Below are 22,437 nucleotides of genomic sequence, written 5' to 3'. Positions count from 1 at the left end.
TGAGAGAAAACAACAGTTACTACCAATTGAACCTCACTCTCACAAACAAAAAAACAAGAGGCCCTTAAGGAAGTGGCCAATACCCACAAGAAACGGCCACACCAAAATGCTTGACTTCTCTGCAACGGAAGTCCATCCCCCTGGCCTGTGACTCCTCTGCTTTCTCCTCCTCCTCCCCAGGCCTTCAGGAAGGAGCTCCCAGGGCAGGGTCACCTCACTGCCCACAGTCCCAAAGCAGCCCCCAAACCTGCACAGCCTCCCCCGAACCTCATAGAGCACCTCAAGTGTCTGCAAAGTGGCAGCCAGAAGCTCCTGGGAGACTTCACTGCTCCCAGTTATCCCCTGCTGGAAGTCAGGGTGGATGGAGACACAATGCCCACCTCTCTATAAGCCTTCTCCCAGCTCATTGCCCTCCCTTTCTTGCATCTGGATCCACGCCAAGCCCTCCTAGAGGGCTGGCCTGTGAGCCCAAATCCTCCCAACCATCCCAAGGTAGGGAGATAGCTAGCACAGGCCCTCCTGCCCTCCTCTTTCTTCCTAAAACACATGTGTTGCCATTATGAAGACTACAACAAGATCCTCCCCAAGCCTTCCTTATTCTCTCCAAAACTAAAACCAGGATAATAGCAAGATCCTTCCTCCCTAAAACCTACACAATAAGGGAGGCACAGCACCATCCTTCCAGGACATTGGAGGTGTGATAAGAGACCCACACATCTCATTCTCAACTGCCATCTTCAGGCACAGGTACCTAGAGAAACCAGAGTGGCTCTGCATGGTTCAAAACTGGACCAGCCTCTTATTCACATGGCCGCTCCTCAGAAACTGGAGGAGCAAGAACCCCTCCCAGGAAATGGGGCTCCAAACCAAGACGCCACCTTATTTGTAAGGTCCTTTCTGCCACATGCACTGGGTGAGGTCAGGACCCATCCCCTTATCCACCAAATCCACCTGGGAGGACAAAGTGATGCTTCTCTCCACATGGAGGAGGTGCATGCTTTAACCATCGCTGACACATGGGAGGTGGGGAGATGAAAGCTCCTCCTGGAGCTGGAGGTGAAGGATCCCATCTGTAAGCAGCCAGGAGCAGGAGAGCACAATGCCACCCCTCTTTTGGGCACGTGCTCCTCCCAAAAGAGATGCGAGGTGAGTATTACACCTGAAGAGCTGGGGGAGCCCACAGCCAGCCCCTCACAGAACCACATGCCAGTGGGGAAAGGCTCCCCCCACTCAGCCCCCAGGGCAGGAGGGAAGAAGGCCAAGACCAGCATGCCCCCAGAGCTCTGGTAGGGTGTGACAACACCTCAAGTCCCAGAGCGGAGAAGGAGAGGCAGGACTATGCTCTCCCAGGAGCTGGGGGGGGGGGGGTTGGAACACGACCAAACGCCCCAATATCCCAAACTGGAGTAGGGTAGGAACAGGATGAGATCCTCCCCCCCCCCCCCCCCAGGAAGTACAGGGGACCATGGCCAGCTCCCCTCCCATTTCCAAGGAGTCCCCAAGAGCTGCAAGGGGGAATGGACAAGTGCCCCCATCACCAGGGCTGGGGGAACATGGCCAGGCTACAAGAGATAGGGGGGAGGGGAGCCAAAATCAGCTCCCCAAAAGCCCCAAGGCTGGGGGAAGGTGTGTGACCAGGCCCCCAGGAAATACAGGGGCACATGACCATTTATATCCCCCACCCAAAAAACAAGGAGTGGCAGAGGATAACCTCCACCCACTCCACAAATCCCGAGGAGGGAAAGGGCATGAGCGCTATCCCTCCATAATGCTAGGAGGATGACCGTTATCCCCCCAAACCCCGAGGGGGAAGGGGAGGACCGTTACCCCCCCCCAACACACCCCAAGGGAGGAAGTGTGACTGTTACCTCCAAATTCTGAAGGGAGGTGACCATTACCCCCCAATCCTGGGGGACAGGGATGCCTAAGCCCAACCCCCTCGGGAGGGGATGAACTCTCCAGCCCGGGAGAGGGAGAAGTGGATGTCCCCCACCTCCCCCCAAGATCTCGGGGGAGGTAACGGACCCCCCCAAACCCCAGGATTTTGGGGGACCCGCGCCCAGCCCCGCTCAGACTGGGGTGGCCCGTCCCGCCCCCCCATAGGCCCGGGCGCCCCTTGGCCCTTCTTCGCGGTCCCCCCCCGGGCCGGGGGCCCCTCAGACCGGGCCCGGCGGCGGCGGTACCTGCTGCTTCAAGCGGGGGTCGGGGGAGGCGTGTGGCTCCCGCCCCAGGCCCCTCCGCGGCGACCGCTTCGCCTCAACCACTTCCTGCTTCGCTCGCGCCCCCTTCCCTCCGCCGGCGGCCGCTCGCGCGCCGCACGCCCGCCCCCACCCGCGCCGCGCCGTTGGCGGAGCCGCCCGTCACTCGCCGCCACGTGCCTTCCCATTTGCCGTCGTGGCCGTCGCTCTCAGGCGGCCTCGGCTTCTCGCACTCGCCATTGGGGTAGCGGGCGACTACTCCGCGGCTGGGGCCCGCCTCCCGTGGCGTGTGCTCATTGGGGGATGGAGATGCCATTCAAAGGCTGGTCTCCGCCCACTTCGGCTACCGCATTTCCCATTGGCCGCTGGCGATGCCACACCCACAGGGCAGCCTCGCTGTTTATTGGCTGACTGCTGGGCTCATCACGCCAGCCCTCCCGATGCAGCTCCCCATTGGCTAAAGGAGGCTGTCCTTCAAGTAGCGATTCTCGCAGCTATTGGTCATGAGCCGTGGCCGACTGGGCGTCTCCCTGCTATTGCATCTCTATTGACCGAGAGGTTCGTCGATCAACATGAGGGCCCGCCCATCGACCGGTCCAATTGGTTGAAGGCTCTCAGAGGAGGGCTGACCCCCATCTCCTATTTGCCAGGGATGCTGTCACTCAGGGACGGGGGCTGACTGCCCCCCCACCCACCCGTAGGCTGGCAGGGAACGACAGGGCCCAGCCCCACTAGCATAGAGCCCTGTCATGCACACGTGCTCCTCCCTCTCAATTTTCCAACTGGCTGTTCCCCCTGCCGCTCACAATGAAGCCCTGCCTCTCATGGAGCTGCATGGCCGCCACTCAATAAAAAAGTCCACCTCATCCCACCCTCCCCCCCACCTCAATCCCCCATTGGCCGCACCCAGAGCCCCATGAGCAACAACATCCACCTGCAAACCCCACTGATTGGCTGACTCCACTGCTCATCAACGGCTCATGCCGCCCCTAGGGCTGTGTAAACAGTCCCTCAGCGCTGGCGAGGGCTGGAGCAGGGCATGCCGGGAGGTGGTGCAAGGGGCGGGGCTTGGCACCGAGGCCTTAAGGGAGGTGGGGCCCCAGGGCCTAGTTCCCCCAGCACTGGGGACAACTGGGGAGCCCCTTCCCCCAGCTGGCCCAAAAGGGAGCGACAGCAACTTTAAATGCTTTTATTAACCTGTTACATCAAGAAAACCCAGACCTACCCTGTCCCCTCACACGCTTGGGGCTCCTCCACGCTTGCCCCAGGGGCAATGGCTACGCTGAAGCGATGAAGTGTGTGACCGACTCACTGCCCGCCCATCAGCGAGACCCAGCCCCAGCGCTGTCACTTTTTCTCCTCCTCCTTTTTGTCCTTGCTCTCCTTGGAGGCCTGTGAGGCCAGGGAGCCCATGGCGTTGCGGATGGCCTCGTTGTTGGGGTCCACGCCAGGCAGGTTCTCCAGCACGCTCTGCAGGAACTCGGGGTCCTGCATCACATCGTAGTCATCTTCCTCCTGCAGGGAGAGAGAGAGGAGTCAGGGATGGGCTGGGATGTGGTCATGGATGTGCCCCTCAGCAGGACAGACTCTGCCAGGGAAAGGGTGGGTCCTAGTGACCCAGGAAGCTGAAGCTCAAGGCAAGTCTGTAGGGTGAAGGGATGGAGGCAGCACATAACAAGGAACCTGGCCCCAGGGCTGAGCACAAGCAGAGAGGGGCTCAGGGATGCTGGGTCAGGCCTTTCCAGACAGACCAGGATGGCAAAGCATCACCTTAGCGGGTTCAGATGTGTCCATGGCTGTGCTGCTGTCCACTTCTGCCGCCTCTGCCTGGGCAAACTCTGTTGAGAGGAGAGAAACAGCTCAGAACAGAGGATTTACATACCTGCAGCCCCAGTCTGGACATGGTGGAGGACAGAGGTCACAGTTGAGCGGCCCAGGTACACACTTCACAGGCATTCAGGGAGATTCAGGCCCTGTCCAGGCGACAACTCCCCACTTCAGGGCATGTCAGTGTGTAGGGGACAGCGGTTCTAGTCCCAGATATGGAGGACTTGCCCCTTCACCCTTGTTCTGGGGCAAGTCAGCTGAGAATGAGATGAGCGCCGGCACCCAGCCACTCACCCGCTCCCTGCAGTGACATCTGCATGGCGTAGGCAATTTGTTCCTCCTCCGTCATGCTGCTGAGGTCAGGCAGCCCAGCTCGGCCAAACTCCTGCTGAGTTATCGTCATCTTCAGCAAAGCGTCGTCTGAATCTGCACGGACAAAACCCCGCACTCAGGAACCAGCCAGGAGAGCTGCTCTGAGTCGCTAGGTGACAAGGGCACTCCCATGGCATGACCAGCAGCACGAGAACCGCTTCCACTGTTGTAAATGCAGCTGTGCATTTACACACACAGCTATGGGGAAGGGGGCTAGAGCACAGCAGCTCCCTGCAGCATTCATGAGACAGGGGGATCTATCTCCATTTGGGAACAGAGGGGAGTTTCAGAAGAAGTAGGATGTAGCTCCCAGGCCTGGATCTGCATCAAATGCTGAGGCTAAACAGCCTGATTGGAGGCAAGTCCAATGATTCAGGCCAGAAAGCCCCTCACGTTTCACCGTGGTGGCTCTGGGAACAGCAAAATTGCACAGAAGAGCCCTGCCATGAACAGAGCCTACATGCCACGGTGTCGGGGCAGCCCCACACCTCTGAGCGCAGCTACAGGAGTCCGGGCACCCCTTCCCACTGGCTGGGTGTAGATGTGCTCCCTGGGGAGCATGCTGCCTCGCCCTACACACTTGCCTTGAGCAAGCTTATTCCCTGTCCAGTTCCTTACCGTCCCCACCAGTGGCTGCGATCCCAGCCTCAGCCGCAGAGGCGGCTGCAGCCCTCCTGGCCTCCTCCTCTTGCCGCTGCCTCTGCTCCTCCATGGAGACCCGCAGGGCCTGTGGAGACAGGGACAGTGCAAAGATGAGCTGGGCAGAGCTCTGACATCCCAAGCTCATGCTCACCATCACCCTCTGTCTCCTCATCGCTTACCAGAGCCAATTCTGGGTCTGCGCTCGGATCCACACCAAACTCGAAGTCGCTGGCCCCAAGGCCCAGCATGGCACCGCCCTCCCCAGCCAGAATGGGGGAGCTGATGAGGGCATCGGCTAGGCTCGGCCCCGGAGGCACTGTCACCAAGTGGGAGCCAGTCCCATCCTTGCCGTTTAAGGTGTTAATGAAGGCAGTGAGCTTGTCTGTATTGGCTTCCTACAGTCAAAGAGAAAAGCTGGGATTAGAGACTGATTTGACTCCCTCATCAGCTCTGTGAGGGACAGGCAGCAGGTCGCTCTACACACCCCAACGTCCTCCCAGTCCTTGGCTCACTCTCTACAGCTCTCACAGTACAGGGTAACCAAGAGCTGTACAAGCGGCTTGGGGTTATGCCACGCTTCATCCCTGGGGGCTGCCATCTGTCACAGAGGCCCAGTAGTGGGCGGCTGCGCAGCCCTCCCAGCAGGAAAGCCATGCCTTGGCTGTATTATCCTCTTGCAAGCTACTTTTCTCCCCGTGAACAAAAACCCCCAACAGTGCCCGGATCAGAGCAGAGCAACATGTGATGCTGATCCCAAGACAAGGAGTGAGGGGTCAGAAACGCCACTCAAAGGCACATGAGTGGCTCTGGTATTTCCTTTAAGGAGAAAAGCATTCAACAATGCTTGCAGTGAAATGGGAGAGGTCTCTTACTCCTGACATTAGCATTTTTATTGAGACAGCTGCTAAAGAGACTGAGGTTCAGAGAACTGTTCCTTTTTTTCACTCATGTGCCCAAGCAAGATCTACAGGCTGGAAAGGATACAAAACCCTGGCTTGGATCTGAATTAAAAGGAACAGGGGAGAAGTCTCACCTCTTCTCCAAAGTTGATTATGTCAACGTTGACTTTCTCTTTCTTAAGACGCTTTGCCAGTTTCACCAGCTGCAATAAGGAGAAACTGCAGCATTAGTCTTCCATGGCTTTGATTTCAGTTCTTATATATATTCAGCTCATCAGAAACCAGACAACAGCACTAAGGATTCACTCCTTGAGATGCAGAGCCCCAGTTTGGAGCTTCCCAGATTCTAGCCCTCACAAGCTCCAGAGCTATTTCCCAGCAGCAACACATTTGAGATAGTCCATATATGGGATAGGCACTACCAAACAATGCCTAAGTCACTTCAGGGTGGCACGAGTGAGAAAGTTCTTGCTGCCAGAGGAATTAACTGTCCCCATCACTTCTGCGAAAATGCCAGCGAGAGCCTGGAGCAGGGAACATCATCTCCCCCCTAAAAGCAGACATGTTTTTTACTTGCTCTTTCAGAGAGACCCAGAATGTCTGGATTAACTGTGTTTGCCTTATTTCAAGCGCAAAGAGAATAGCACCTTCCTAAAGTTCAGAGTTTGCTTTCTGCTAAGGGATCCAGATAGCTTCCCTTAGCTCCTCAGACTAAAAGCCCGCAGTGATCTAGGTGGCAGCAAGAAGTCAGGAGGCCCAGGACACAACACAGGCTTCCTCAATAGACAGAGCAGCCTGAACTGGCAAAAGGAAGCGATTCCACACGAAACAGCAAGAGATCTGGATCTCTGTCCTTGGCTCAGGTCTGACCGTGCCCATTCTGCCTGGCAGCTCTGGGCCTGCCTCAGAGGCTAAATGCTCAGCTGACCCTGAGCCCTTCATCAAACGATAAACATGGTTCTCTTCTGAGTGCAAGTGTATCACGTTTCCCTGGGAAAGGAGCCAGTGCTAACGCACTAGGTTCTTCAGAGAAAGCCAGCTGTTTCGTTGCATCAGCCTTCTTCCATACTTTGCAGAGATGCCTGAAGAACTGCACGGGTTGGGCTGCCTCTGTCTGCATTAGGTTTGCCCTCCAACACAGAAATACCCTTCACACCTGCCTGGCTCAAGCTCCCACACTCCAGACCCCAGCCCCAGTCTGGGTCCGTTCCCCCGGAGACAGGAACCCTGGCAATGCCTACAACAGCCCTTCCTCACTCTCTCTCTTCCTCCCCACTCAGAATCGCCCTGCTAGCAAGTGCGTCTGTCAGGTGGTCTCCTTGCTGGCATATAAAGCTTTATGTTTAATACAGAGCAGGGAACTATTCAAAGAAGCTGATTTACAGTTCAAGGCATTCAAGCAGGGTGAGGAACAGACCCAACATATTTTTATTTGACTTGTCATTACTCACATCTTTCTCATTATCTTCTACAGGGCTCCCAACAAAGGCAATGATTCGCATCTTGTGATTCTTGCCTTGACGATGTTTTAAAGCCAGCTACAAAATAAGAGTCATATGCTACTTACTGAGCAATTCCCAGGAAAGAAGAGATGGCCATTAATCACTTCTCTTACTTTCAGGAAGGTGCGTGCTACTTGCACACACAGGAGAATTTAGGCTAAATATCAGGGGAGACTTTTCAGTAGCAATTTTCATCAAACTGAGAGATAGCTGAACAGCAGAAGCCCTGAAGGAAGCTAAATCCACACCAACAGATCAGCAAAGAACCAACTGGGCTGAGAGCAACTCGCAATTTCTCCTCTTCCACCCCAAATCCAGAGTCAAATCAGCTCTGTGTTAGCAATTCAGGTCACAGCATTATGCTGTTTTTCAGTGCAGCTGCTGCTCATACAGAGAGTTTCAGGTAGAACAGCCCCTAATGATGAGGTTGTCAGCTGCTCCCAGTAGGGCAACCATTGCAGACTCAGTTTTGCACTAGTTTTAGGCCTGCAGCAGAACCGAAAGGTATGTTCATGTGATTGTAAGTCCACAAGCAAGCGTGCTTTAAGGACCTCCCCTTTGCTGGAAGCTATGGCTCAGCTGGCAGCAGGCATGTGCTGCCAGTTTGTTGCTACCCAGTCAAGTAAGCTCATTTAAAACTTCTTTTCCCACTGAAGAATGCTACTGTCTTAAAGTGCACTAACTAGATTGATTTGTAACAAAGCTTTCATTGTTTTGAGATCAGAGGAGCTCCAGATCAAAGCTCGGAACAAGCTCAAGAGGCCTGATACCATGTCTTTTCCCTCACTGCAAGGGCAGATGAGAAACATATTCCAGGACAGAGCAAACAACAGGAAAAAAGGGTGACCATGCCATGGTGAAGAGTCCTGAGTTAAGGAGGCTGCTCTCCTCAGTGGGAAGGGCTGGACTTGGCACATCAGCTCACTCAGCTCAAGGTGTGCCATAGTCAGAGTCTGGCTACAAATCAGAAGTCTGCCATCTCCCTCTAATGCATATTCCCCCCTTCACGAGATAGTCATGGGTTTCCCCCAACTCAAGCTCTAATAAATACAGTTATTTTTCAGAGTAGCAGGTGACAGCTGAGCAGGATTACATTAAATCCAGCACCTTGGCCTAATTCCAACAAGGGTAGTTTCAAGCCACCTTCCTAAATTCACTTTGCACGTCCAGATACTGATTCATCTTAAGCTGCTGTGCAGCATGGCTGGATTTCTACAAAGCAGCTGCCAAGACTGATCTACCTCTGAAGCAAACACTAGGACCAGACTATTAAACTACCAAGCTGTTATGTAGGATTTTCTAAAAGTTTCATCTGCATTTTGCATTTGGCAAAAACAAAATGATTTGCTTAGCACTGCTTAGCCATAGAGGCAGGAACCATATATCCCAGCCATCAGAAAGACAAATAATTTAGCAGGACTCAGTAAGACAAAAGGAGTTACAGAGAAAGGCAGAGACTGACTTGCAAGAAACCAACAAGACCACTTACGTGAGCAACTCTGATGCCTGTACAAAAGGTAATTTTCCCTTTGGGTTGCACCGTGTGTAGCTTTGAAAGGATCCGGCCTGTGTCTGGGGTGAGCGTGGTCAACACTTCACAGTTACTACAACAAAAATACATTTAAATTGGTGACCTTTTATTTGAGATTTTCTTTGCAAAATCCTTCATTTCCTGTGGGCGTAAGAGAACCCTCCCTGCAGTAAGCCTGTAGTTTGCGTGTACTGACAGTCTGCCAGCATTTGCCCTGGAAGGGTCAGTGCATACAGGGAGCAAGACTTTTAGCCTGGCTTCCTGAAAAAACAAAGCATGTAATCTGTCTGTGTGAAGGCCTGCAAGTGCCTGCCCCAGCAACCTTGAGCCCACTGGCCAATTTTAACCAGTTCTGGCTGAGAGGGGGCTCTCAAAGGCACTGAGTTCCCACAAGCTTCAGGAAAACAGAAGAAACACTCTCTCAAGGCTACCCACAAGCTGCAGTGACAGCTCAGCCCTTATTAGCCACCTTTTGGGACACAAGCCCCCAAGAGACAGGTCTGGAAGAGAGTTCCAGACTAGAGAGAAAAGCCTCTGAAATGCTTCAGCATCTTGATGCAGCAGTGAGCCCAAAAAGCCAGACACCTGTCAGAAACAGGCTTTCTCATACCAGTCCTCCTGGAACAACTGGTTTGGTTTTAGACTGTGCTACTCCTGCCCCATTTTGCAATAATCCCCTTGATCCTCGCCCCCACACTCTCCCACGCATCCCCCAGCCCCTCCTCAGCACTGGCACCCGCTTGTTGCGAGACCCTGCACTGGCCCCCTGAGGCTGGAGGCCTCCAGGCAGTCCTACTTGGCTAAGGTAATGAGCCCCACGTTGTTCTCGGGGTTGCTGCGGGTTTTTGAGTGGCACACAATGTTGACAGCATCTTGCTGGGCTTGCAGGCGAGTGGGTAAGAAGTCTCCATTTCTCATATACTCGCTGTTGTCCACACTGAAACACAGAGAAGGTATCAGCTTGGAAGGTGAGGCTTATCCCCAAAACATGCTTTTCAGGATGTGAAAGCTGAGGTCACAGAGCTGGGGACACACCACAGGACACAAACACTTCCCAGAGGCAAAGGGACCTGAGCCCAGGCTACCAAGAACACAGCAATTCCCCTCTAGCTTTCCACAAGTATTCAGATCACACCCATCTTTCAGGGAGGAGGGACATATCCCAGGGACTGTCTGTTGGGTCTCAGGACAAATGCTTGCAGCCCCACAACAGCCAAGGAGCCTGAGCCAAGCTGGAAGATCCTGCTGTTGCTGAAGAGCATGAGAGGTTGCTCTGGATGCTGCAATTGCACAAACTCAAGCCACGCTCCCCAGGATGTTCACAAGCCTTCTCCAGTCTCCACAGGGCCACAACAAAAACCTGCCAGGAGATACCGCTCCACCCTAACATACCAAGCCCTGCACTTGACACCGCTACGGAGAAGCTTTCCTCATGACAAAAAGCAGTTTTCCACTTGAGTGCAAATACATGCATGGGAGACTGCAGGGCTTTCAGGGCACGGGGAACAGACTGCAGAGCTCTTTGCAAAGCCTGCTTCCAAGAAAATCAGCATCTCTGCTCCACAGGACAGGGGTGCAGTGGTCTCCTCAAAGCGAAAGGGCAACACTGCAATGAGTCAATCCCCCTGAGTCACATAGTCCAGCTTACCCAGTCTAACTTACAACACATGATGGGCATCAGGGCCTGAACACCAGGAGAGGTCCCACGCACACAAAACTGCCCAGGTTTATCTCCATGCAGCGCACAGGCAACAGTGCCCCACAGCGTCTAACTGCAGCAGCCACAACAAAACAATGCCATAATTAAATCTCTACCTTCCAATCTGTTGGCTATTATAGATAGCACAGAGGAGGCAGAAAAAGCTGTGTTCTTACACTGGCCTTCAGGAAAGCAACTCAAAAGAGAAGGATTAATTTAAATAAAAGCTTGAAAGTTTATCTCCGCCTCAAATTAAGACTTCCCTAAACAGTACTGCCACACTTTTAGTTTTCACACCAGCAAAAATGTTTCTTTTTGAAACAACTGCTTGCTTGTGACTGTTTTCCTGACACTGCAGCCATGGGTTCCCAGTCAGGACCGGCACATGATGCTGACACTGGGCTGCTTCTCCTCCTGTCCCACGCCGAATATCCCAGCACAACCTGTGTACTGGCCTACATGGCTGCAGGGCAGCAAGAAGGCAGCAGCACAAACTTCATCTTATAACGTGGACAGTCTAGTTGGAGGCCTGTAGCTAGGTGTCCCCCAGGGGTCAGTGCTGGCTCCAGTCCTGTTCAATGTATTCATCGCTGACCTGGATGAAGGGACAGAGTGCACCCTCAGCAAGTTGGCTGAGGATACTAAACTGGGGGGAGTGGCTGGGGGGAGAAGACTGTGCTGCCTTTCAGAGGGACCTGGACAGGCTGGAGAGGTGGGTCAAGAGGAACCTCCTGAGGTTCAACAAAGGCAAGTGCAGGGTCCTGCACCTAGGGAGGAAGAACCCCATACACCAGTACAGGTTGGAGGCTGACCTGCTGGAAAGGAGCTCTGCAGAGAAGGACCTGGGAGTCCTGGTGGACAACAAGTTAAACATGAGCCAGCAGTGTGCCCTTGTGGCCAAGAAGGCCAAGGGGATCCTGGGCTGCATTAGGCAGAGTGTTGCCAGCAGGTCAAGAGAGGTGATCCTGCCCCTCTCCTCAGCCCTGGGGAGGCCACATCTGGAGTACTGCGTCCAGTTCTGGGCTCCCCAGTACAAGAGAGACACGGCACTACTGGAGAGAGTCCAGCGGAGGGCTACAAAAATGATGAGGGGGCTGGAGCACCTCTCTTATGAGGAAAGGCTGAAAGAGCTGGGCCTGTTCAGCCTGGGGAAGAGAAGACTGAGAGGCAATCTCATCAATGTGTACCAGTATCTGAAGGGAGGATGTCAAGAGGATGGGGCCAGCCTCTTCTCCGTGGTGCCCAGCAACAGGACAAGAGGCAACGGGCACAAACTGAAACACAGGAAGTTCCATCTGAACAGGAGGAAAAACTTCTTGACCGTGAGGGTGACAGAGCACTGGCACAGGTTGCCGAGAGAGGCAGCGGAGTCTCCTTCGCTGGAGATATTCAAAACCCGCCTGGATGCGATCCTGGGAAATATGCTCTAGAGGACCCTGCTAGAGCAGGGGGGTTGGACTAGATGATCTCCAGAGGTCCCTTCCAACCTCAACCATTCTGTGGTTCTGTGACAAAGGCACAAAGAAACAAAGCGACATATGCCCAAAGCTGTCTGAACTTCAGTTTACTGTTCACGAGGCTGATCACAACCTCCCACTCTCCAGGACAACACAAGGAATGGTGACACGTTTTAACACCCTTAAACATGAGTAAGAAGAGAGTTACCTAGAGAAAATATCAAGGACTTAAAATACAGTCAACAAATCAGACTACTGTAATATCTTTATGCAAACAATAGCAGGAATACGTAGAGAGATAAAGAAACAACAGAACCTGTGTGTATTCCAAGGATTTGCTCTATTGTGGCCTCTTTAACCATCAAAAACAAGAGGTGTCAGGTCTGAGAGGCTGTAGCTGTTGTGATAGTACTGACACATCAAAACAGTAGGTTTAGCATGTAATCTGAAAATCAAAGTTTCCTGCTTCCAGCCCTGGACTCAGCTTGTGTTCAGCACACAGGGCCCCTTTACCTTGAAACTGATGCTGAGCAACATTAAAAGCCACGTTATAGCTGTGCTAGGACGCAGCATCACCCAAGCATTAACCCCTTTGCTCCAGTCTCGGAGGCGTGGGGTACAGCCCAGAGCCCGGGCAGCTCTTCTCATTGGGGTAGCAGGTTACAGCCACACAAAGCTGTCCCAGCCCAGGCTGGCAGTGCTGGGGGCTGCAGGGGGCTGGGCCTGAAGCTCTACCAGGTCTGCACTCCAGCTCTTTGCTGTACCACTTTGATGTGGATTTTAGTCCAGCCAGGTTTACTGATGCCCGTTTGTTGTCCCAGCGTTTCCTGCCACCACATTACCCAAGCAGCAGCAGCTCTTCCCAGCCCCTTCCCCATCATCCAGCTCTCCTTGTGGCCATCAAGTGTCCTCTCGCACCCCCATTGCGTAGGGGACCTCCACTGTCCCCTACAAGAGCCTCTTCATCGTTGTCTCGCCTCCGTAATCCCCTTGCTTAGCCCAGAGCCTTCCCCATCAAAAGACCCCTCCTGACCCCAACCTGCTCCGTAACTACCCCCAGCAACAATCCTCCTTCCACACCTCACTTTCCTGGACAGCCCCCAATCTAACCTGCTCCCCATTTCACCCAGCCTCTCCCCCAAGCAGCCACCACCCAAAACCTTCCCTGCCACCTCGACCCTACCTCCATCCCAGCACCCATCCTCTCCTCAACCTAAACAACTACCACTGCTCCCATTCCCCCTCCCAGCCCTTCCCTCCCCACACGCCTCCTCCCATATATCCTCTACCCCAAACTTCTACTCAGACCCTGCCTTGCCCACTCCACACACCTCCCCCTGCATATCCCCCAGGCCAAATTCTCCCTGTCCCAAACCTCTCCCCACCCCAGCACTGCCTTCTCCACCCCACACACCTTCCCCTATATACTCCACACCTCTCCCCCTCCTTACAGGCCTTACCTTTTTCACCCCAGACACCTCCCCCTGCATATCTCTTGCCTCAAACTTCCCCTGCTCAGGCCCTGCCTTGTCCATCCTACACATTTTCACCCTGCCCCAAACCTTTCTGCCTCCATATGGGCCTTACCTTTCTCACTCGCCCCCCACCCTTTCCCTTATATATCCCCTACTCCAAACCTCTCCCCCCAGACATTGACTTCCCCAACCCCACACACATCCCTCTATGTCCCTCCACCCCAAACCTCACACACCTTCTCCTGTATGTCACCTACCTCAAACCTCTGCTTGGCCCCCCAGACCTCTCCCCGCCTCAGGCAGTGCCTCTCCACCCCACACACCTCCTCCTACCCCAACCCCCCCCCACCTGCCCCTGCCCCAGACCGTTCCCCACTCCCAGCCCTGGGCCTAGCCCTGTCCCCGCCCGGGATGACTCAGGGAAACCCGGCCGCGGCCTCCGGCCGGACGCACAGGTAGAAAGCCCTGCCGCGGTGCGGGGCAGGGGTGGACGGGAGATGAGGGCAGAGGAAGGGAGGGGAAGGCCACCACGGCCTGGCCCGGCCCGGCCCGCTCACCACACCATGGTGCTCTCCAGAACCATCTTGCCTCCTTCCCTCACACCGGCCCGGGCTCGGCCAACAAGGCGCTTACCGATTGGCTCGAGGCTTCCGGCCAATCCCCGCCGCCTATCTTCAGAGGCGGGGCACGGTCGCAGGGTGCGCCGGGAGTTGTAGTCCTGGACGGCTTAGAGAAGGGCGTGGGGACAGAAAGGAGCTGGGGGCGGGGGGAAGCTGGAGTCCTACTCCCCGGTGGCAAATAAACCCCGGGGCAGCTGGGGGGCTCCCCGGGGATGAGAACGACCCCAAGTCGCACTGAACATGTGCACGTTCCAGGCTTGGAGACCCTCCAGGACCATCCTGGTACTCACCCAGGGCTGGGACCTCCATCCAGGGCACAGAGAACCTCCTGGCCCAGATCCAACTTTCCACCCCCCCCCCCCCCAGCACTCTGTGGAAAACAGGACCGTTCTACCATCTCTAGTTACAGGCAGGAAATAACCCCTTTGGCACAAAGGAGCAGAAACATCCATGTCCTTCTCTATTTCAGCTTTCACCCTCCACCCAACCTCCTCCATCAACCAGAAGCTAAGCGGACGAGCCCCCTTTCTCCCTCCCACCATCTGCAGAAAAACCAAGCCTGGACACTTTTATGGGTTTAGTAGCATACTGTATATTGCATCTCTGTGCAAGATAGGCTGAGAAGAGACAGTGGGGTTTTTTTTGTTTTTTTTTTTTTTTTCCAATATCCATTTTAACAGCAGATGATGGCAAAAAACATTACAGTTAAAATGACAATATTCACGATACGGCACGAGTTGTTCCACATGGATGCGTTGGACAGGGCAGATCCCTCCCTGCCGAACCAAGAAAGCAACAGATCCTCCGATGTGGAATCAAAGTGCTGTCAACACGGAGCCGGGGAGGTAAAAAAAAAAAAAAAAAAAAAAAAAAAAAAAAAGTCTATCCGCCCTTGGCTCTCTATCCCTTCACCCAGCATTTCTGTCTGGAGGCGGTAGGGGCTGCAGCAGGAGATCGTCGCATCCAGGAGGCAGGCATGACATTTTGGCTGCTCCCTGCTCCTAGCTGACTCACCCTGACTCGCCAAGCCGTCGGTAAGAGAACTGAAGCCCCCCCGCGATGGAGAAAAGCCACTTGAGTTTTTAAAAAGACATTAAAACCAGTTGCCTGCCACTTTTAAACGCAAAAAAAAAAAATCGTTTTGAAAAACCATTATAAAGCAGAGGTCGATAGTTCTGATATATAAATGCCACCCCCTGCCCCCCCCCTATTTCCCTACTCACTGAATAACTATCCCCAGAATAAAACATTTAAATACAACTTCATAAATAGTAAATCATGAAAAAAAATGAGACTTGGTTTTCTTTCCTCCTGGTTAAAAAAAACAAAAAACAAAAAATATGAGTTAGGAGGGAAGATAAGAAACAGTGTCTAATATAGACAGTTACTTCAGCTATAAAGTGTAACCTGCTGGATAGAGTCAGAGGTAAAGGGGAGGGAGAAGGAAGATCCACCAGAGACATTTCCAGTTTCTAGTCCTCCAGAACTGATCTTCCTTCCAATCACAGGTCTTGTGATGTTAATTGGTGTTTAAAGGTTTTAGAGCCCTTGAGAACTAGATGGCCGATTACTCAGAGATTATTCTCTCACTCCAAACTCCTTTGGATCCGGACACCGGGAGTAAGGCCATTCCACTTGGTCTTTCAAAAACAAACAAACAAACAAACCACGCTTGTCACATCCACTTTAAAAGCTTAAAGTAGGAGGTGGGAAGAGACTTGGCTCTGAAACATGAACAAAAAAAAAAAAAAATCCCCTTCTACACCACTACATTCTGTTTCCTTAGCAATCATTGCTAATTAGTATAGAAACCCCTTGCACTACTGCAAGGGCAAACTTTAAAAAAAATTTTTATATATATATATATATATATAAAAAAGAGGATGGAAGATTCTAACCCACTGGGAACATGGGGAAGAGTCACTTCATTTCTTAAAAAAAGCATTTAGCGAAAATAAAGATCAGGCCAACATTTGCTCTGAGATCTCTAGATAAGTGTCTGCAAGGCATCACCCCAGCCTTCTGTGCAAACAACAGAACAATGCCTCCTTTCAGTGTTTTTTTTGTGTTTGTTTTTGTTTTTTTTTTTTTTTTTTTTTAATTAGACAGGAGCCCTCAGCATCCTCAGGCTCAAGGTGCACCATACTTTTGCAGAGGCAAAAGTCTGTCACAACACACAGAACCAGCAGCCAGTTATGTAGGAATCTCAATTTCAAGCCATTGAGAACACTGGTGTCAATCATGGCTCCACAACGCTGGCTAAGATACAAGTGGAGTTATCAAAAGGGAGCCAAGCTATAAAAACTGTGAGGTTTTTGCAAGTGGTGCCCACAAAAGGACGTAACAGCAGGGTGGAGGGCAGTGGAAGGGAGCTGAGCAGGCTAGGTTTGGTCCATTTGCTTAAGAAATACTGAAGGCTTAAAAAAAAGTGTGCCCGTTACAAAGATCTCCCTTCATGTTACTCCTTGCTTTGTGGGGAAGGGAACAGGTAAAGGTGAGCTTAAAAAAAAAAAACAGGGGACAGAGCAATCCAAAACCTCCCTGACATCTTAAAAGCTTTTGCACATTCAAAGTCCTCTGAGCAACACATTGCAATGAAGTGCCTAGCTCTCCATGTCACTGTCTCAGGATGATGCAAGGTTGAGAATCCTGCAACCAAGAATGGCTGGTGGGGAGCAGGGGGGAAACACACACACTCACAGCTTCCACTCCCCCTTTCTGCCTCTCTCACATGGGATACTTTTTTTAGTGGAACACTGAGAAGCCTATTTATAAAAAAAAGTGACTATATTGCAGGACTAAAAAAAAAGTTGATATGACTGAATTCAAAGGAACATTTAAATTGAAAAATTGTTTTAAAATACAAAATAAAACCACATTGCTCTGTCACAAACTGCCCCAACAAGGCTTTAACACCTGTTTCCCCCCAGTACTCTGACGAGTTGCCCGTTCTTGCCAGGTTTGTGATGTTGGCATCATAAGCAGCTAATTCCCTGAAAGTCAGATCAATCCCTTTTCCAGAGGTCTTGAGCCCATGCAGAGAATTTCCTCCTCCTCCTGACAACCTGCTCCGCTCCCGCCAGGCTTCAGAGAAAGGAGGACAGCACAGATACACAGTCAAACCTTGAGGGCTCTGCTATAAGGAGACTTCCAAGGCATCCAAGGCTCAGCTGTGCTGACTTGGTCTTTGTTAATACTATCCCACTCAGTGTAGCCCAGCCTTCCAGCTTCTAGGTTTCTGTCCAGATAAGATTTCTAAAAAAATAAAATAGATCAGCAACAAGGGCTGAACGTTTGTCAGACTCCACAGATCACGCAGAGCACAGAACAATTGGCTTCCATCGCAATCATCTCGGTGTTGCTTCACTGTGAAGAGAAAAGAGGGGAGACGCTGGAGAGGAGTCTGCCTTCCTCTGAGGAAGGGCAGCATGAGATCTCCTTTGCCTTCCCCACCCTAGGAGAGGCAAAGTGAAGGGAGCTGTTGAGTTCAGTTGTGTTCAGGCTTTTGTACCCTTTTCGGAACCATGCCCTTATATTAAAACAGGTGGGTCTGTGAGTATTTAATCATTCTCCACTGGGACAGCAAGATGAGTTTGGTCAGATTCACCCAGTTTTATCTCTGCCATCAGACCCGCTCTGGGACCTCAGGAAAGCGAACTGCCTCCGCTTTGCCTCTCAACTTATTTAATTTAAGGCTTTTGAGGGCAGCAGATCTCACTAAGCACCTGTGGGGAACAGCAGAACAAGAAGCCAAAGTAACCCTTGTAATCATCCATCCACCTAGAGAGCTGCTCATTTCCTCCCTAAAAGGGAAGTACTCACAAAGCTTATCTCTGTCTCTTGCAGATCTTCAAACTGTTCTCTCAGTTCTGAGGAGCACTCTGGTATGGAAGGCCCTGGGGAGCCACTGGGGAAACAGAAGGGGGAGACCTGTAAAGCAGTTTTTAAAATGAGCCATCAATAAGTCACACTTCTTGGCTACCCTGCTGTACCCAGCAAACTGGAACATTCAAGCACTGCACAAAGACTTTTGTTAGGCAGATTTATTACAGGGTCACAGGCAACGTTATCCCTACTGGCCCAGGCTTCTAAAACAATATCTAGAAAACTAGTAAACATTAGGAACAAGCACCTTTCGTCCAGCTAAGAAGCAACACCTCTTTACAGAAGTCTTCAAATACATTAACATGAAAAAGGTCCCAGGTGAAAACAGTCCAGGCACAAAGTATCCAATCCCTCTCCATTGCACTGATGACTAATCAGAAGTTTTATGACTGCCTACAGATGCATGCCCCTCTTTGAGGGCACTCGGCCCACCTGCAGCTAACACCCAGGGCTTGTCACAGCCTGCTGGAAGTGGTTTGGGGCCAGACTCTTCTCCGTGGTGCCCAGCAACAGGACAAGAGGCAACGGGCACAAACTGAAACACAGGAAGTTCCATCTGAACACGAGAAAAAGCTTCTTTACTGCAAGGGTGACAGAGCACTGGAACAGGTTGCCCTGAGAAGTTGCAAAGTCTCCTTCTCTGGAGATATTCAAAACCCACCCGGACGCAATCCTGTGCAACACGTTCTAGATGACCCTGCTTGAACAGAGGAGTTGAACTAGATGATCTCCAGAGATACCTTCCAACCTCAGCCGTTCTGTGATTCTGTTTAATTGGTAGTACTCAATCTCCTGTCGCCAGCATGCAGAAGGCATCAGGCTGTTCAGTCATGAGGTTACACAGCACTCCGCACAGAGACCCTTGGACCAACAGCATCTCTTTCACCCAAATGGAGACATGCGTGTCCTCATCAAGGGCACAAAACTCCATCCCTCTGCCTAGATTAAGCCTCACCTATTTGCCTGGTTACTCTCAGCTGCTCTGGCTACATCTTCTGTAGATTTTTCTGACTGGTAACTCCCTGATTCTCACCTATGCAGAAATTAAAGGCAAGGATGCTCAGTGCTGGTTACAGTACAAGAATTCCTCTCAAAGCTTGGCTTAATGTTAAGCAGCAGCGTCCTAACGCAGGGCCGGGTGATCAGGTATAATGCTTAAGAGAAAAATAAATGCCCCTCTAAAACAGAGATCAATCTCTGGAACTCCTTGCCCCAGGATGCTGGGCAGCACATAGGGCTACAAACTTACCTTCCCAGTGGCACACAGTGATGTCTAAGCATCTCAAACACCAGCACACTTCTGCCAGTGAGGTTAATGACAGAGCTGGTCTGCAAACCAGGGGAATCCCAACTGTTCTGTCCTTCCCATGACAAGGACAGGCTATTATCGGAGTCTTGCATACAGAGGGAAGTCTTCCTCACTTGTTCAGCATCACACCCACCTCTATAGCCTTAGGCTCTACTGCCACTAAGAAGCGATCAGACCTCTGAGATTTGCCATGCTGGATCAGTCACTAAATTGGGCCAAGTAACTCCCTACCTGGGTGACAGGACAGGGAGAGCCAGCTCTGTCAGTGCTAAACAGCAGGGCTTGGCTGTCCACCTTGCGAGGGCACCTGCACGGTATCGCTTACACCACCAGTAAGAGCACATCTTCAGCACGCAGCAAACAGGCGCATGGCAATGTTTCTGAGGAAATGGGGTTGTGCTGCAAAGCACAGGCTGAGGTTGTTGTAGCACAAAAAAGAAAAGGCTGAGCTCATGTTTCAAAGGCAGGCCTGGAGCAGGCCAAATCCTGTCCAGCCCCCACACCCATCCTCCTACAAGAGCAGGAGTCAAGAGTTGCTCCGGCTGGAGAGATTTCAAGTGAGATCGCTCCTCCTTGTACAGGGCTACACAGATTTAACAGGTTTTCTTTCCCAAAGGGTGGTAAATAACCCGCTAGAAAGGCTAATTCTGTAGAGAGGAAAAAAATTTATGTTTAAAATCATTCAACAAGTTATGATGTTAAAAACCAGTAATCTACAAACTGCTTTCATCCTTTGCTGGGTTTGTAGAGCTCTACATATCTTTCAGGGCCGCAAAAGTGGATTTAAGCCTCTGACAACAGGTTTGCTTTTGGCAGCTCAGAGTCCAAGGGCCCTAAAGACTCCATTTGAGAAAGCAATGGCCTGTTCAGTGTCCTCAATTTCAGTGCCACAGCCTGCTGGCACTTGTTTTTATGGGATGTCGGCAAAGAGTAACAACACACTCGAGTTCCTGCAGGGTATGGTAAGCGTTGTCCTCCCCTCTGTGGGTAGCACGCTGCCTCCGGAGGAAAACACAGCAGGCTTTGCATCTGGGGAACCAACCTCAGGAGTCAACTCAGTGGAGCAGGCAGGTTTAATCTTACATACCTGAGCAGAAAAGGATGCTCAGCACCATGTCATATAAGGAGGACACCTCATCTTGAAAGGTTTTAATCTTCAATCATTTTACCATACAGCAAGCAAACATGCTAAGGATTGCTAAGTCTTGGCATGGGGCCCACTGTGTTAGAGTACTGCATTTTGGGAGCAAACTGACTGTACAAGAACTCTGTAACCACCAGCCAGCAACAAGCACAAGGTCAAGTCTCAGGATAAGTCTCACTGAAAACACCCTCTAGACAGGAGAAGGTTTCAGGCAGAGTCTGGTTCCTCCCCTCACCTAGGCAAGAAGATGCCGGGAGCTGTTCTAGGCAAATCCTTTGCTGAGCTGTCAGCGTTATGCACTTGTACGCCCACTGACCTATGTAGAGATTGAAGGAGAGAGACCCGCAGTTAAGCAAATAGAAAGAAAGCCTCAGGCATGCTGACGTACTGGAAAGGAGCAGCTCTGGTTTAGGATCCCTACCAAGAAGTTTCTAGGTTTTAGAGGGGAAGTAAAAGGTGTTAACTATAATTGTATCTTGTTTTCCTGCAGCTTAGGCAGAGCAGACACTTCAATCAGTGACATTCTGCAGGAAATGGGTGAGGAGTGAGGAAAACTGTTTCCAATCACTTCTAGGAAGAGAAGTTAACAACTCAGAACAGCTTCTGTGAAAGGGACTGTCCTCTGACCATAGCTCCTCCTCATACCTGCTAGTCTTATCCCTCTGACAACAAATGAAACATTCAAAACATCAGCTCCCTCACAGCTCTCCATGCTCTTGTCTGAGACATTTTGAACTGCACCTGGACGCATCCCCGCAGCCTCCTTTCCCAAGGAGTTGTAGGAGCTCCTCACTTATGAAATCAATAAGGTGCAAGAGAGCCCAACCCTCCGAGAGGAGCAGCAAGCAGGTCACTTTCAGGATCATCCAACACATCAGTGCTCTTACATACATTTTGACAGCAACACTTTCACTAACTCAAAGAATTTGTGCTAATTAAAACAAGTCCAGAACAAAAGCATTAAATATAAAACAAAGAACCAAAAGCCACTGGGACCCCCCACACAGCCCAAGTAGAAGATGCAAGATCACCTAGTCTGTAAAGGACTGCATGGTGACACAACGCTCCCCCCTTGCACATGCTTAAGCTGACAGGACTGAACTTGCTCAACACAAAAGGCCACTCAAATAGATATTTCTGCAAGCATGTCAAAAACCCAAACATGTTGTAAAGCAACACAGAGCCCTCCCATGGCTCATGAACACAATCTGCAGAAGCTGTTGGCCTACCATGCACTGGAACAGTGAGAACCTTACCTATTCGCGGGCGAGTTGAGGCCTCCGCTGCCCAAGGAAGAGGTGGACAGGGTCGTTGCAACCGAGTCACTGTTAGCTTCATCTACTGGCAGCATCCTGGGCAGGAGATCTGGACGACCAAGGTGGGAACCTGGGTTAAAGCATACACTGTTCCATCATCGGGTGCAGCAAGTGAGATCATGTGGCACAAACTCCCACACTAGCCACAGGTCAAGATCTGTGCTGCATCCCATCTGAGACATCTAAAATGCCCAAGGATAGAAGAGAAGAACCAGCTCTACATTCCGTTCTCTGTTCTGAATCTAAGCCTCTACAGTACTATCCAGTCCAGCTTCTCCACTGACTCAAACCCCGAAGGCCTGAGCTGCTGGGAACAGACCACGCACACAGGGACTGCCGAACAGTCTCAGCCAGTTTCCCATGTGAGTGGGGGCCACTGGATGCTTGGAAGAAGCTGAAAGATCCCATGAAGACAGATGAAGCAGTACCTGCTTACAACCAGGATGAGACCAAAGACCGGCTTTTATGGAAACATGAGGTTCATCATCCTGTCCTGCATTTGATGCCACAGGATACTTGGAAACAGTCAAGCTCTCACCTGCCCCCCTTTTCTTTTTAAAT

General features: G+C 51.7%; 2 protein-coding genes across 3 annotated transcripts in view; both read right to left on the bottom strand.

Moving 5' to 3' along the window:
- ZNF687 (zinc finger protein 687) overlaps positions 1–2,479 on the bottom strand; it is a 33,958-nt gene extending 31,479 nt beyond the window's left edge. The window contains exon 1 of one of the 2 annotated variants that reach the window (XM_068921909.1): positions 2,379–2,479. The gene's annotated coding sequence lies outside the window, so the exon portion shown is untranslated. Of the gene's footprint in view, positions 1–2,183; positions 2,320–2,378 lie in introns of those variants that run through there. The other variant, XM_068921908.1, reaches the window with a different exon arrangement.
- An 894-nt stretch (positions 2,480–3,373) lies between these two features.
- The window catches only part of LOC104139543 (putative PIP5K1A and PSMD4-like protein), a 41,828-nt gene continuing 22,764 nt past the window's right edge, over positions 3,374–22,437 (bottom strand). The window contains exons 13-26 of the mRNA XM_068921935.1: positions 21,817–21,946; positions 20,796–20,876; positions 18,029–18,129; positions 17,139–17,306; positions 14,056–14,230; positions 9,768–9,908; positions 8,930–9,044; positions 7,390–7,476; positions 6,073–6,141; positions 5,219–5,434; positions 5,016–5,124; positions 4,320–4,451; positions 3,969–4,036; positions 3,374–3,713 (exon numbers count right to left, since the gene is read on the bottom strand). Of these exons, the coding sequence (XP_068778036.1) occupies positions 3,546–3,713; positions 3,969–4,036; positions 4,320–4,451; positions 5,016–5,124; positions 5,219–5,434; positions 6,073–6,141; positions 7,390–7,476; positions 8,930–9,044; positions 9,768–9,908; positions 14,056–14,230; positions 17,139–17,306; positions 18,029–18,129; positions 20,796–20,876; positions 21,817–21,946 (1,760 nt within the window). The 3' untranslated portion in view covers positions 3,374–3,545. The remainder of the gene's footprint in view (positions 3,714–3,968; positions 4,037–4,319; positions 4,452–5,015; positions 5,125–5,218; positions 5,435–6,072; positions 6,142–7,389; positions 7,477–8,929; positions 9,045–9,767; positions 9,909–14,055; positions 14,231–17,138; positions 17,307–18,028; positions 18,130–20,795; positions 20,877–21,816; positions 21,947–22,437) is intronic.

The sequence above is a fragment of the Struthio camelus genome, chromosome 30, assembly GCF_040807025.1.
Source record: "Struthio camelus isolate bStrCam1 chromosome 30, bStrCam1.hap1, whole genome shotgun sequence".
Taxonomy (NCBI): Eukaryota; Metazoa; Chordata; class Aves; order Struthioniformes; family Struthionidae; genus Struthio; species Struthio camelus.
This window is presented reverse-complemented; position numbering and strand designations above follow the sequence as displayed.